We start from the raw sequence: 14,888 nt of genomic DNA, 5'->3' as shown, positions 1-14,888 counted from the left end.
TGAGACATTTTTTCGAGCTGTAAAAAAGCACAAATAAGCTAAATGGTAGACGCTTGTAATAAGTACGTATATTCACTTGAACTGAACTGAAAGTGAAGTTGTGTGATTTGTTTTATTTTGTCTATTTGGTGTTTCTTCGGGTTTAAATGTGTAATAATGGTGGTTTATTAACTGCTTAACATCTGTGAAAGTGCACAAATGTGGGAAAATGAAACAAAGCCGCTGGACGTAACTTCTCGGGATCCTCCAAAAATTCCATCCCATATCATCTCATTTCATTTAATTTCATCCCAGTTGATTAATGTCTCAAATTAATCATCTTCATTGCATTTCACTCCATAATATCATTTTTCATAAAAATATGAATCTACAATAAAATAAGACATGACTTAAAGGTCTCAGTTACCAGGTCATAAAATCCCTTAAAAAAAATCAAATGTCACATTTTACTTGACATTTTGAAAGATTCATTGAGTAGAGGTAGGTACCTACCGTACATTTCATTATTTACCTACGCATTAGGGAGGAATTATTAAAAATAAACTGTAAAATAAGTTATCAACAGAGGTATCAGAACCGGTGATCATAAAAGTGCATTTGAAAATAAATGTGAGTAACAAGTAATAACGAAAAAGTCATTCTAAACTTACGAAATTGAAGTAGTATTATCATGTTTATGTTGCAATACTAATAATACATAGCACTAATTTGCACAGAAACTATTACCTGTAAGTTCATTAGGAATAGCTTTTTAAAGATTCTCCTCATTATTTCAACAAAAACTCTAATATTTAGAAAAAGTAAAAACATAGATTTTTTGTTACTTTTTGAGTGCATGACATCAGGTGTTAGTCACGAAAGATCTTGATCATTGATGATTCTGAGCATTTAGCACCTTTCCGCGTACACTTTTATAACACAAAACTTTACACTGTTTATATTTTAAACTTCGATACTTTAGAGTAGCAAACATTTTCTACTATCTTATCATTTAATCTGGTAAATGAAAATGGATTACGGGTCCACCCTAGATAATGTTTTCGAGCTGTTGAAATACTTTTCTTATTTAGCAGTTAAAGTAATTGAAATGTTGAAATTTTTTTTTGACTATTTACTTAAATTCAAATTTAAAACGTCTAAGCATATAGATATATTAATAAATAAATATTGGGTTAAATATGGCACAAACAAAGGTTTTAATTGTCATTTGTGCAATTAACATTAATATGAGAATACAATGGCAAATACCATATAACAGAAGGATCTTTACATTCCACATAATGTTGTTGAACCAATAAAGTTTAAATTGTAAAAACAATCTATTAAGTTTTTCATGTATTCTTGTATATTTTTTTTATTCTCAGTGGAATATCTAAATTAAATAAGATTTGCTCCAATGTAGTAAATAAAAAGAAACCTTTATTTTTCAGAGTTATGGGGCAAACCCTTTCTGAGCCTGTGACAGAGAAGCAGTCAGCAACATGTCAAGATTCAAGGTTCTTGGTCGGATCATCATGCATGCAAGGCTGGCGAGTGTCCATGGATGACTCACACACACATATACTGTCACTACCTGATGATCCGGGCACTGCATTTTTTGCAGTCTACGATGGTCATGGAGGTATTTAAAATAGTTTCTAAAAGGCTTTGAAAGGAATAGATTTTTCAATAATTATCCAGAGGTATTTTAGGCAGGTGAAAATTTTTCTGTTGAAATGTGTACTTAATATGTTCACAAATAACTTTAATGGTGAATGAACAACATGTGTAATAAACATCAGATCTGCATAAATTATTTTGTAGTGGAGTTTTGTGAGCATGAGCATAAAAATACCTTACTGCATGGGTATATTGTTGTATGTTATAGTCCTAAGGTACCCTGCTGGTACGCAGGGCCCTCATAAGCTGTCTTGCGCTTGCTCCTAAGCAGTAAGGTATTTCTAACCAATATTGTCAATATTTGATGAAACATAGTATTGCCTTCCAGTTTGAACAGAGAGACAACTTTTGTACTCTTATACAGATGGGAATTAGACTTTGTGTCTCAAGGTCACAACGTCACACAAGCAACAGTCACATTGTGAGTCTTTGGGTCTTGGTAACCACTTAACCCTGGTGAACTGTCTATTCAAAATAAAATAAAAAATCCTAAGTGATCATTAGATCTCATCAATAGATAGACGTTTAAAAACTGGTACACTAAAATTTGAACAAAAAAATTAATATTATCAATATTGTTGTTTAAGGTTCAAACATAGCAGAACATGCTGGGAAACATTTACATAAGTATATAACAGCACGACCCGAGTACCACCTTGGTAACATTGAAGAGGCATTGAAACAGGTAAACAAATTAATTACAAATGAATTAAGTTGTGGTTGATAATTGTTGGTAATTTTTATTCACTTATAATGAAAATGTACTCACTGGTGATAAGTTGTTGCCAAAGCCTATTAGATAGATATCACAATTAAAATGATATCAAATGTCTATTTTGTACTGCCCAATTACATGGATCAATGTGTTGTAGTCTAGTAAGTAGTTGGCCAATTTTGTGTACTGGAAAACCTTTTGTGATGTTAGTTGAGTGTATTTCATTTATTTAAACTATAACCGCAAAATTGCATGATAAAGTTATAACATATAGTATAAACTGATAAAATTACATAATTTAATATCAAGTATTAGCTAAGATTCACAGAAAAGTTCAGTTTTTATCAGAAAACAAGAAGGCGTGTCGTTTTTGTACTCACGTTTATTTAATCAGATAACCCAGTTTTTTTATTGCTTAGATAGGTGGAAGAGCTCACAGCCCACCTGGTGTTAAGTGAGCCCATAGTATAACAGCTGCCCCACGCTTTAAACTGAAACGCATTACTGGTTCAGAGCAAAAATAAGGATAATGGTGGTACCTATCTGTGCGGACTCATAAGACGTCCTACTACCAGTATTTACGCAAATTATAATGTTGCGGGTTTGATTTTTATTACACGAGTTTATTCCTGCACCGTGGAAGTCAATCATGAACATTTGTTAAGTATGTATTTCATTATAAAAAATGGTGGCTGCCCGTGGGATTTGAACACCGTTGCATTGCTTGGCCCAAATGCAAGAAGACTTCAATCGAAGAAGTTCATTTGAAAATTGTTTTGTCTACAGGGTTTTCTAGATCTAGATCGAGCAATGCTAGAAGAAGATATGTTGCAAGAAAAGGTTGCAGGCAGTACAGCAGTGGTGGTGCTTATCAAGGACAACACATTGTACTGCGCTAATGTAGGCGACTCCAGAGCCGTGGCTAGTGTCAGGGGTGTGGTGAGGAACTCTTATGGTTATATGCATGTTTTTTTACTGGTGGTAGGACCACTTGTGAGTCCGCGCGGGTAGGTACCACCACCCTGCCTATTTCTGCCGTGAGCAGTTACGCGTTTCGGTTTGAAGGGTGGGGTAGCTGTTGTAACTATACTTAAGACCTTAGAACTTATATGTCAAGATGGCGCATTTAAGTCGTAGTTGTCTATGGGTACCAGTAACCACTTAACACCAGGTAGGCTGTGAGCTCGTCCACCTAAATAAGCAATAAAACAAAAATTCAAACATACCATTAAATAGGTTAAGAATTAATTATTGAATATGTTAAAAGATTTGTTTTTATATTGGCTGCCCCATTTAAATTTGCGACATATTTAACTAAATCATCCCTTGGCCATAAGTGTTACTTATATACAGGAATGCTAATGCTTTTAATTTCGATTTGACCACCCAGAGATAATAAAAGTTTTAAAATTTGTGTTAAACTGCTTACATTTCGCCCTTGGCTTGGCATTATCGGTTCACAAAAAGATCAAGCAACCTTTTACACATGTAAAACAAAATAAAGAAGTATAATTTTTACCTGTTGTCATCTTTAATTTAAAGAGTTTTTTTTTTCAAAAATGAAAATTTTTAAATATGCACCCTTCATTTTTTGCAATGGTCAATTTAAAATGACCTGAATTGGTTTAAATATTTTGTTACCAGGTCATAACACAAAAAATATGAAATGAAATCCTTTATCTTAACTAACCAAAAAAATGCTGAGACTATTAAAATGTTACAATGATCATTCTTTAAGCTGGAGTGCAGGGTGTGTTTTGTGGATTTTCATTCCTTTAAATTTAATATTTCATATTATTTAACTTATCCCTTGTGGTCCCAGGTGGAGACACTGTCATATGACCACAAGCCCAACAACGAAGAGGAGCTACGTAGGATCATAGCTGGTGGTGGTTGGGTCCAGTTGAATCGTGTGAATGGTAATCTCGCATTGTCTCGAGCCTTGGGAGACTACGTGTTCAAGAGGAATTATAGATTATCCCCTCAAGAGCAGATTGTTACTGGTAAGTTTGGCTGTCTGTCCTATTTGGACAGCTTTATGCAAACTGTACCAATTCTTATAATCCATAATATACCATCGCTAAGTACCGCCATTGTCAATATTTCTGCTGCGAAGTATTCTGCGTTCCGTTCTGAAGATAATAGAGACTTGTTTTTTTAAAGCTCTTGTTTCGAGTCTGTGTGGCGACATTCCGTTGTGAAACCTACAGGCCCTGATAATCGCTTAGCATAAGATGGACTGTGAACTGAATCGTCCATATATTTAAAAACAAAATTTCCAATTTACAGTAAATTTACTATAGTATTAAATATAGTATAGGATTAAACTTTCACAGCTTATCCCGATGTGCAAGTGCGTCATGTAAACGAAGACTGGGAGTTTATCGTCATAGCCTGTGACGGTATCTGGGAAGTTCTCACTAATGAGGTCAGTCACTAAAGATATTGTTACATTAGGTTGTTTGTTAGATTTAGCTCTTTAATTTGACTAAGATGATTTTGTCGTACATTGATTTTCTAATATTGACATACATTGCGGCTAAATAAAAAATATTAATTTGTTGTTTTTCGATTGGGTTTTATTTATGCTTTGATAACGACCAAAACATATGCAGATATATAATGATTAAAATATTAGTATCACCTCACATAAATCGGTGATGACTCCTTGGTATGGTGGTATGTAGGGATAATTTGGCGGGAACGCGACGAGCGCAGTTGTGTGAATTGTTTTTTTTTTGGTAATTTGGTATTGTTTGAGCTTTAACAGTCTTATAACGATGGTTTATTATATGTTTAGCATCTGTGAAAGTGCATAATAATCGTAACGTGAAACTAAACCACTTGCCGTATTAGTTTTTCGGGTTCTTCCAAAAAGTCTACTGAAGTCTCTACCTTTTATTTTGCTAAGTCTTTATTTCGACTCGTCACATGTTAATATAATTTCATTTGATTCCAGTCTCATTTCAAATAAAACTTATTTTATTTCGCTCTTATTTATTTTTCATATAACTGAAGAATATGTATTCTATTTAGATATAACATTTTTAATAATTGAAGATATTTCAAAACTTATCATATGAGCTATATGACGGCTAGATAGAATAGAAGAGAATGGAATAGAAAAAATCGCTCTGCCGACCCCACCTAGTGGCATAAGGTGGAACACAAAGAAGTAGAAGATTTATAAACTCTCCTCTGGCAATACATAATTGCATCGCAAGAAATAGGACTTTTTGGCGGAAACGCGAGGAGTGAAGTTGTTATTTTGTCTATTTAGTGTTTCTTCAGGTTTAAACGTGTAATAACGGTGATTTATTAACTGTTTAGTATCTGTGAAAGTGCACAAATTTGGGAAAATGAAACAAAGCCGCTGGACGTAACTTCTCGGGATCCTCCAAAAAGCCCACTGAAAAAATCTCAATAAATAACCACCATTTTACTGGGCTTATATTTCATCCCGAATCATCTCATCTCATTTCATTTAATTTCATCCCAGTTGATTAATGTCTCAAATTAATCATCTTCATTTCATTTCATTTCGCTCCATATTATTATTTTTCATAAAAATAAGAATATGAAATAAAATAAGACATGACTTAAAGGTCTTAGTTACCAGGTCATAAAATCCCATAAAAAAAAATCGCCAGAATTATAGTGGTATTCTTAAAAAATAGAAGTGTATGTATTCACATAACACTTTCGTATCTTGTTCAGGAGGTGATATCGTTTTGTCGAGTTCGATTGCTGAGCGGCTGGGAGCCGGCCGCGGTCTGCGAGGCGTTAATGCAGCGATGTTTAGCGCCGAACTGCGCGACGGGCGGCCTCGGCTGCGACAACATGACCGTGGTCATTGTCTGTCTGTCGCCGTTCCCGAGGGGGGCGCCACATGTGAGTATCTAAACATTTTGTGAAGTTTCACAGACAAGAACATATTATTATGTTAGTAGGTGTTTTTAATCATAGTTATTATGTTAATATGGTAGGAAGAAAATTCGAAACTGAGCAACTGAACATATTAGTATTATTATCAATTTGGTTATTTTTGCAACAAGTAATACATCTACCACAGGACTCTCTACACCACCCTTGGTTGACTGGTAGAGAATGCCTCAGGGATTAAGTCCGCCATTGTACCTTTGTGACCTTTGTGCATGAAGTTGAATAAATAAATAAATCATTAAATATTTCCATGTACCGTCATTCATCATTCATTCAAATTGTTTTGATTCGTAAAATACAATTCTCCAGTTGCCCAACACAACAACGTATCACAATATTGGTCATTTGAAACTTAATTTATACAGTGATGGTCATATAATTAGAAACACTTCTTATGAATAAAGAAAGTATAACTATAACGTACATAATATGTTTATATGTTCATAAATATAAAAAATAATTGCTGTTCGTTAGTCTCGCTAAAACTCGAGAACGGCTGGACCGATTTGGCTAATTTTGGTCTTGAATTATTTGTGGAAGTCCAGAAAAGGTTTAAAAGGTAGATAAATAAGAAAATGCTCGGAATTAAATAAACATAACAATTTTGTTTTTCCTTTGATGAGTCCCCCGTCGGACGGAATCCTTTTGTTTGTTTTATGTTTATTTTATACAAAAGCTTAGGTCCTTTATTTATCGATTGAGGCACTACGAAGTCTGCCGGGTCAGCTAGTATATAATAAAAACGTTTGACATATTGTTGTCCTATTTATTGTTTAACTTCAAAATAATAACGATTGCGGTGAAGTATCTTACATAATATAATGTCAAAGACCATTGGTAGTGTTTCTAATTATACGACCACCACTGTGTATATATTTCGATTTTGTATTGTTTATCATTTCGTGACATTTTACGCAGCGATGGCTATGAAAGCCGCTATCGGCTATGCCCTATGACTGTGACCTTGTTTGTACCTTGTTTGGGAATGCCAGTAAAAATATATTGCATGTTGCTTCATAAAGGGGATTGCCCACTCTCCATAGTGTGCTAGGCCCAAGATGGACATCAAATATTACTATAAAAATGTACTGATTCAAATTCTTAAATCCAATACGGATATCTAAAAAATATATTGAAATTGACGCCACTATTATAAAAAATATAATAAAAATAAAAACTCGTTTTGAGGTTAATTTTCTATATAAATAAGTGTGGGATTGTGAGATACTTCAAGAACTTTTCTTTTCTTAATGTTTAAGATGTTCCTAATGTATTTTTATCCAATAGGGTATAAAAACACACTTAATTCTTTAAATATCTATATTTTCTTCATCTTCATACACAATTAGTATCATCTAAAAATAGCAAAGCAGAGCATATACACGGTTTTAAATCTCGGTCAGGGTAAAACCACAATTCACACAATGTTTTTAGTCGTAGTATGAAACGTTATTGATAAAAGTAAAATAAATCGAAGAAAAATCAAAACACATCCATTTTGTACGCAAGCACAACACCACAAGCAGCAAGCGAAGTGTCAGTCAGTCAGATTAAATTCAGTGTTGTCAGTATAAAGAAAAATAATACCGATAATTGATTTATATCTTAATCTTTTTTTTACGAGTACACATTATTTTTTATGTTTTTGTTTTAGTTGTACATATTTAAATAACAATACTAGTAAAGTTTTTTTTATTGCTTAGATGGGTGGGCGAGCTCACAGCCACCCTGGTGTTGCTAAGTGGTTACTCGAGCCCACATACATCTACAACGTAAATGCGCCACCCACCTTGAGATATAAGTTCTAAGGTCTCAAGTATAGTTACAAGTTAAAGTCCAATGGGTATGTCTTCGATGTTATTTTATGTGCATAAAATCCATTAAAATCGTTTGATTAATAATAATACTTAAAATGATTTATTTATATACTCAAAATATTTACTTCATACGTAAAAGGATTTGAAGCTGGCAATATTTTTCCCGCAAAAATAAAAATCCTTGTTTTTTCAATAGAGTTACTTTTTTTAAACTACTTATTGTAAACTATAGTGGCGCTTATTTGCAAGAAAGTAAATGCATATTTATTTATGACAAAATTAATGCACTAAGTATTTTTTCTATAATCTATTGTCCGCTTTGGGCCGAAAATGGGCCATCCCCTTTATACTGCATGTTCTTGCATGTTTTATTTTAGTATTATTTTTTTGGTTATCGTGAGTCGTAAAAATACTTTAAACTATTTTCTATCACATAATTTCCAAATATTTTTGGTGGTGAGTCATATGTAACTATGAAAACTATAAAGTAAATAATGTTTTTTTTATATATATTTTTTTTTTTGTCCAATACAAACCCAAATGCCAATGTTAATACTCAATGGGGACAGTAGAACAGTATAATTACATTGGGTTAGGTGTTTTGACGATGTGGATGAATATATGTATAATAAATATATATTTAACATATATGAATATATTGACCTCTTGTGAGTCCGCACGGGTAGGTACCACCACCCTGCCTATTTCTGCCGTGAAGCAGTAATGCGTTTCGGTTTGAAGGGTGGGGCAGCCGTTGTAACTATACTGAGACCTTGAACTCATATCTCAAGGTGGGTCGTGGCATTACGTTATAGATGTCTATGGACTCCGGTAACCGTTTAACACCAGGTGGGCTTTGAGCTCGTCCACGCATCTATGCAATAAAAAAGTAATAAAAATATGTAGGTACATATTGTTGTATCCTGTGTCAATGACGTCGTATCTCTTAAGATAGTATAACAAAACAGTATAACAAATTAAAGATATAAAATAACTGAGTCATGTTGTCGTATTAGATTTAATTGTTAAATATCGACTTTTATCATTACAATACCGCATATATTTTATTCGAAATTAGTCATGGAACTCGATCATGACAAACATTTTTGTTCCCGATCCACACTTATATGTTAAGTCTATAAGTGGATAGCTGACTGTAAAGACCTCACAATTCGAAGTCCCCAACAATTCCATACTACATCAGTCAATTATATAACGATAGTTCTATTTTTCAAATTTATTCCCTTACATAATATCCAACCGACAGTAATTCTTCAAATTGGAACACATGGGCTGTGCCATTATATAAGATATAATCTTCTACCATGAGTAATACAACTCACGTTTCAAATTGGAACACATGGGCTGTGCCATTATATAAGATATAATCTTCTACCATGAGTAATACAACTCACGTTTCAAATTGGAACACATGGGCTGTGCCATTATATAACATACAAGCGGTTCGCCCCGGCTCCGCTCGGGTCTTTAACAAAAAATTCCACGATATTTGACGTAAATCACGCGATGTAAATAATATTTTAGGTAAATTTTTTACACCTTGGGTTATATTATTTCAGTTTTAGTAAGGATCTCTAATTTTTTTCAGAAAAGATTATAGCCTATGTCACTCGGGAATAGTGTAGCTTCCAAACAGTGAAAGAATTATTCAAATCGGTTCAGTCGTTTCGGAGCCTATTCAATACAAACAAACAAACAAATCTTTCCTCTTTATAATATTAGTATAGATTAGTATAGATATAATCTTCTACCACGAGTAATACAACTCACGTTTCAAATTCGCAGTGTCCGTATCAGTACTTGGACACGTCGCTACAAGCGACACCTGCAAGCTATTGGAGCTTCACCCCGTCCCGGCGATTCTCTTAATGATACAATTGCACGAAATAAATATCTAGACTAAACACAAAATGATTGTACTATGTACTTTGATATAAAAAAAAATCTCCTAAATGAAAACCAAGATTTAACTGTACAGACCTATGTCTTGACTGTGATAGTTTTTTTTAAATAATTAATAATTTAAGGAAAAACAAAAAAATATATATATTGCTACTTCAAAACTCGCAGAGCACACAATCAATTGGCGAAATTTAATAAATAAAAATTAAATAATACAAAAAAATATATAATAAAGAAAACATGTACACAGTATAAATAACATTTTTGTGTTTATGTCGCCACCTGCATGCACAAGCTTAATTTAACATTTTTGTTTCTGTACTGTGATTGTTTGTTATTGTCATTTGGTTGCTTTGTGGAATATATATATAAGAAAATGATATCGACGATCCCCAAGAATGAAGTCGCATCTGCAAAATTTATGATTTACTTACTCTATGGAGCTTGGAAGTTCGTTATGAAAATCATGTTTTAAGAATTTTTTTTAAACTTAAAGTGAAATTTGAAATTAATTTAATCGATATAACTACACAACGTATAGACGCATTGTTTTCATATTTTTCTATGTCCATGCTGCAGATTGATCGCACAGATACAAACATTATATTTTGAATCTTTTTCTTCAAATGATATTGTTATTAAAATGGATTGTAAATTTAATAGACAAAAAACCCGCCCAGCTCCTAAAATATTTTATTCAAATAATAAAAATAAAATAGTTTTTGCTTAATTTTATCAAATCCATAGTTCTTGGGTACCGTTGACCTATTTTTTAAGGTAAATAAAATACAGACAAATTTTTATAACTATTAAAATTATCTGTTATAGAATAATAAAATTAAGCCGGTGATGGCAATATTCATTATTAGAATCAACAATAATTTATAAAAAGAAAGTGGGTTCGTAATTTCATAATATTATTTTTGGGTGTTTATACATTTTTAATAGTACATTAAGATTTTTATTTGAAACTTTGTAAGACTGAGGTGTGCCATGGGAATGACGGTGTTGCCATTACGAAATATTAAAAAAATAAGAACTCACCATGATTCCATTGTGTCGTATTAATTATATAAAAAAATAAAGTTGTGCTATTCACAAAACGGTACTAGTGCATGTTACTATTTCCATTGCATGATGTATAACACTTTTAACTTGCTGTTTTTCCGACACTCAAACTACATCCAACAAATGAGAAAACAGAGGGGAAATTTAAGGCGAAAAATCCAACATGAATTTTCAAATTAAGTATTCCAAATTAAAGTCTACATTCTTAGGAATTAATAATGACTTAAAAACAGACTAAAAAATAGTCTAATTCTTATAAGATCGACTATAGCAAAACCTCGACCCTTTGCTTCTGTTGCCGAACCATAAATAATTCATTAGCTAAATATTGCTGTGATCTCAACTCTTTTATACTAATGTGAATGTTACTGTATACAAAATTTCTTGAGTTTAATTTCAGAAACAATTACTAGTGTCTCGTTGATTTGTTAAAATGTAATGCAATTTAAAATTATTTTCAATTATTACTCGTACAATCTGAAATGATATAATAACAAAAACATGCAGACATTATATCAAGAGCACACGTTATGAAGCCAAACCATTCTACCTGATTTCGCCGCGAAACAACCAGGTGTTTTGGTTTGAAGGCTAAGACATCCAACAGTTGTGTCAATAGTATTGAGATTTCAATGCTAAGTAAGCTAGATCGTCAGCTGGTACAAGGCCGTGGGCTTACTTTACACGTTGATCGCCATGCGGCCCACCGGTGGGCCTAGCGTACTATGCCATTCGGGCCAAGCCAAAATTAGGGAATCCGTAATTTTTATCAACTTGAGATTTTCTTTTCTTAAATTTAAAAAAATGCGATAGTTTGCACGGAAGATAAAAATTAGCGACTTCTACCGTCTAGTTTTTAATATTTTAAAAGGCTATAATCTTGATAATAATTACAAATTTCTGTTGGATTTGAAAACTAAAGCTTTTGGTTCGGCTAAAGGGCCACGAGGCTCACCTCCATACGCGATTTGTTTGATAGCTACAATCTGTGGTCTATAATAGGAAGCGTTTACGTTGGAACCCTCACGCGGCTCACGGGTGACCCTCGTGGCCCGAAGGATTCAGTAAGGTAAGGCTCACCGGTGAACACCGTGGCCTGAATGAAATTACTCGATTTTTCATGTGGCGTTCAACGTGTTAAAAATACGCACTTAAAAAATTATACTTATTTGCGGTAATTGAATTATTCACCTACCTACTCAACATTGACAAAATTAATGTGTTTATTCATTTAAACATTTACTCTTCAACACCAATTATATAAATATAGCATCAAGTTTATAATAAAAATATAATGTAAGTTATGGCTACTTCACATGTTAAATACACACTACATAATTTGTTTTCCCAAACGCGCCAAAATAAATATAACCTAAAATATAAAATTAAAGTTTTTCTATGAATGGAATAACCACTTTAGTGATTCAATTACTTTAATAATAACATTTCAGTTATTTTGTGTAAAGTTATATTCAGTTAAAAATTGTGAACCGATTAATGTTTGCATGTTTTTGTTTTAATGCACTATAAAACTATAAAAATAAAGTTTACTTCTAGAAGAATCATGTATGTATTTATATCTAAATTTTAAAATCTTTTGTTTTTTTGAGTAATTTGTTATGTCCTGTTTATTAAGTTTTATGTTAAATCTATATATTGAATGTGCAGAATAACTTTGAATGTAAACAACTTATGATGAATGATTAAATTTTTTTTTAGGTTTTTGTATTATCGCATGCTTTTTTTGTATTTTTATCGCACGTATTTTTTATTTATCAATCACTATTTAGTTATAAAAGAAAAATCTTTGATATATTTTTTTTAATAAAAAATAAAACACATAAAAGAAAAGCTATACAAAATGACTTTGAGATACGAAGAATTATTTTTTTCATTATGCTCAAAATATTTAAATTAATCGCCATTTCCGGTTAAAATGCATTAAAAACCGGTCCGTTGATTGCTTGAACTATGACATCCTGTCTTTTTTTCGATGGACGTCTATTGGTAGCATGCGATAATTTGTATCATGATAGTATTATTGACAGGAGATGATTAAAAAGCTTTACGGCTTAGTGTAATGCTTATTTTAATCATTTACCGAAATCGGACGTTTTACGTTTAGCTTTATTTTTGTTACCATAGTCTATGAGATTGTTGAACCCAGACAGGATATTTTAATGGTTCGTGATGGGTTTTTTTTACAATGATATGTTTTCAGTTACAGCACGGCTTTTGATTTGTGACATCACTAGGGTTTTTTTTGCTTAATAAAAGGTTTCAAATGCATGTTAATGTTTTTATTTACGCTTGTATATTAAGGCGTTTATTCGTTTAAGGTTCATTTATCCATTAATACGTGAAGCAAAAACTTTGTATCCCTTTTTACGAAAATTGCGCGGACGGAGGAGTATGAAATTTTCCACACCTATAGAGAATATAGAGAAGAAGTGCACAATGCTAATATTTTTTTAAAGTAATGCATAAAAGATACGTTAAATCAATAAAGAAAACATTACACACACTACATACCATGTATTTGACGCACACACGCATGCATACTATTTATTGTCAAACTTTTGTTCTGGACGTCTGTTGTCAAATTGAGAATAGATTAAATATTGTTTGTCTTAGTTAATATCTTTTATAGTGTAGTCTTGGCGAAATTTGTGATTATAGAAGTATAAAATACAATCATAATAGTGTACAAGCTTACAATTCCAATTAATTATAGTCGAATTTCGACTACTGCGGGACCTCTAGTTCATAGTTAAAACAGGGTATACCTGCTTGTTGCACTTGAATGTTTGTGAATGAAAAGTCAATCAAATTTAATTCCATCTTTTAAGGAATATAAGGTCGGACCAAATCTTAGTAAGTCTGCTCACTTTGAATGCATAAATATACCTACCTATGTAATACTATTTATTATACATATCGACGCTTGAAAGGCAAACGTGACTAAGCGAAAATGCGTGATCTTTACAATAGACTAATGTAAAGTTGAAATACCTGAAAAAAATCTATTTTAACGAATCTAGCTGTAGGATTGAAATGATTTTAATAGACCTAGAAATATATTATTTGCGCATCGAATATGGTTATTGCCTATCATATATGTACAAAGCAGTTATTGTCACTTAGTCATGTTTCCCTTTCAAGCGTCGATATGTATATTTGATTACGTCAAAGTCAACAGCTAGCATTTTTATATTTCAATGATGAAATGAAGACAATTAAACCTGTTTGACCAAGTCTATGTGGTAAATATTTTGTGTTATTTATTTAACGTAGGTTGAGTAATTCTGTTTCGATTTATTATTATTTTTTTATTTATTCTTACAGGATGTTCCTTTGCCCACTGAACAAGAATTAAACAGCAAATTCATGACGAAAATGGACGATTTATTGTACGCGGAAGACGAAGATGAAGATATTAAGTGAGATAGTGTAAAATAATGTATATTTGTGTAAATAATGTAAAGAATTTATTTGGTTTGTTTCGTGGTTCGGGTATAAATATAATAAAATATGTCCTCTCCATTAGAGATAGTATCGGAAATTCTAAATCATTCATTTCAAAAAGTTTTTTTTCTCTGTAATCGTTTTATGGACAAGGGACGCGATATTTCAAATTATTTGAGCTGAATGTACGTGATGTAAAGTTTAATTTTTTTTAATAAAGTGTGACCTGGCCTTTCGCCTTTTGCGCCAAGATTTGAAAACCAGTTTTGTAAAAATGTTTATTAATTTTTTTTATACGT

The 14,888-nt window shown here is 32.3% G+C and overlaps 1 protein-coding gene across 4 annotated transcripts; it reads left to right on the top strand.

The window, feature by feature from the left end:
• Window positions 1-457: 457 nt before the first annotated feature.
• On the top strand, window positions 458-14,668 carry LOC114245924 (putative protein phosphatase 2C T23F11.1). Of its 4 annotated transcripts, none has more exons than XM_028178435.2 (8): window positions 458-480; window positions 1,431-1,621; window positions 2,247-2,344; window positions 3,161-3,313; window positions 4,197-4,377; window positions 4,711-4,802; window positions 6,092-6,265; window positions 14,470-14,668. In XM_028178435.2, exons 2-8 carry the CDS (start codon window positions 1,435-1,437, stop codon window positions 14,566-14,568), a joined length of 984 nt encoding a protein of 327 aa, XP_028034236.1. In that variant the 5' UTR covers window positions 458-480; window positions 1,431-1,434; the 3' UTR covers window positions 14,569-14,668. The 4 variants fall into 4 exon arrangements, with proteins under 4 accessions (XP_028034236.1, XP_028034083.1, XP_028034314.1 ...); XM_028178282.2 differs by having other exon boundaries at window positions 469-609; XM_028178513.2 differs by lacking the exon at window positions 14,470-14,668 and adding an exon at window positions 9,940-12,490 and having other exon boundaries at window positions 469-609.
• Window positions 14,669-14,888: the final 220 nt, after the last annotated feature.

This window comes from Bombyx mandarina, chromosome A1 (genome assembly GCF_030267445.1).
Source record: "Bombyx mandarina strain Sakado chromosome A1, ASM3026744v2".
Taxonomy (NCBI): Eukaryota; Metazoa; Arthropoda; class Insecta; order Lepidoptera; family Bombycidae; genus Bombyx; species Bombyx mandarina.
Note: the sequence above shows the minus strand (reverse complement) of the source record. Positions and strands in the feature narration are given on the sequence as shown.

What these genes read in the sequence shown, in the direction of transcription:
- LOC114245924 (XM_028178435.2), top strand. Translation starts at nt 1,435, where the DNA reads ATGGGGCAAACCCTTTCTGAGCCTGTGACAGAGAAGCAGTCAGCAACA. An exon ending in TTGAAGAGGCATTGAAACAG is followed by an intron (nt 2,345 to 3,160) that starts GTAAACAAATTA and finishes TTTTGTCTACAG; the next exon opens with GGTTTTCTAGATCTAGATCG. An exon ending in TCAAGAGCAGATTGTTACTG is followed by an intron (nt 4,378 to 4,710) that starts GTAAGTTTGGCT and finishes AAACTTTCACAG; the next exon opens with CTTATCCCGATGTGCAAGTG.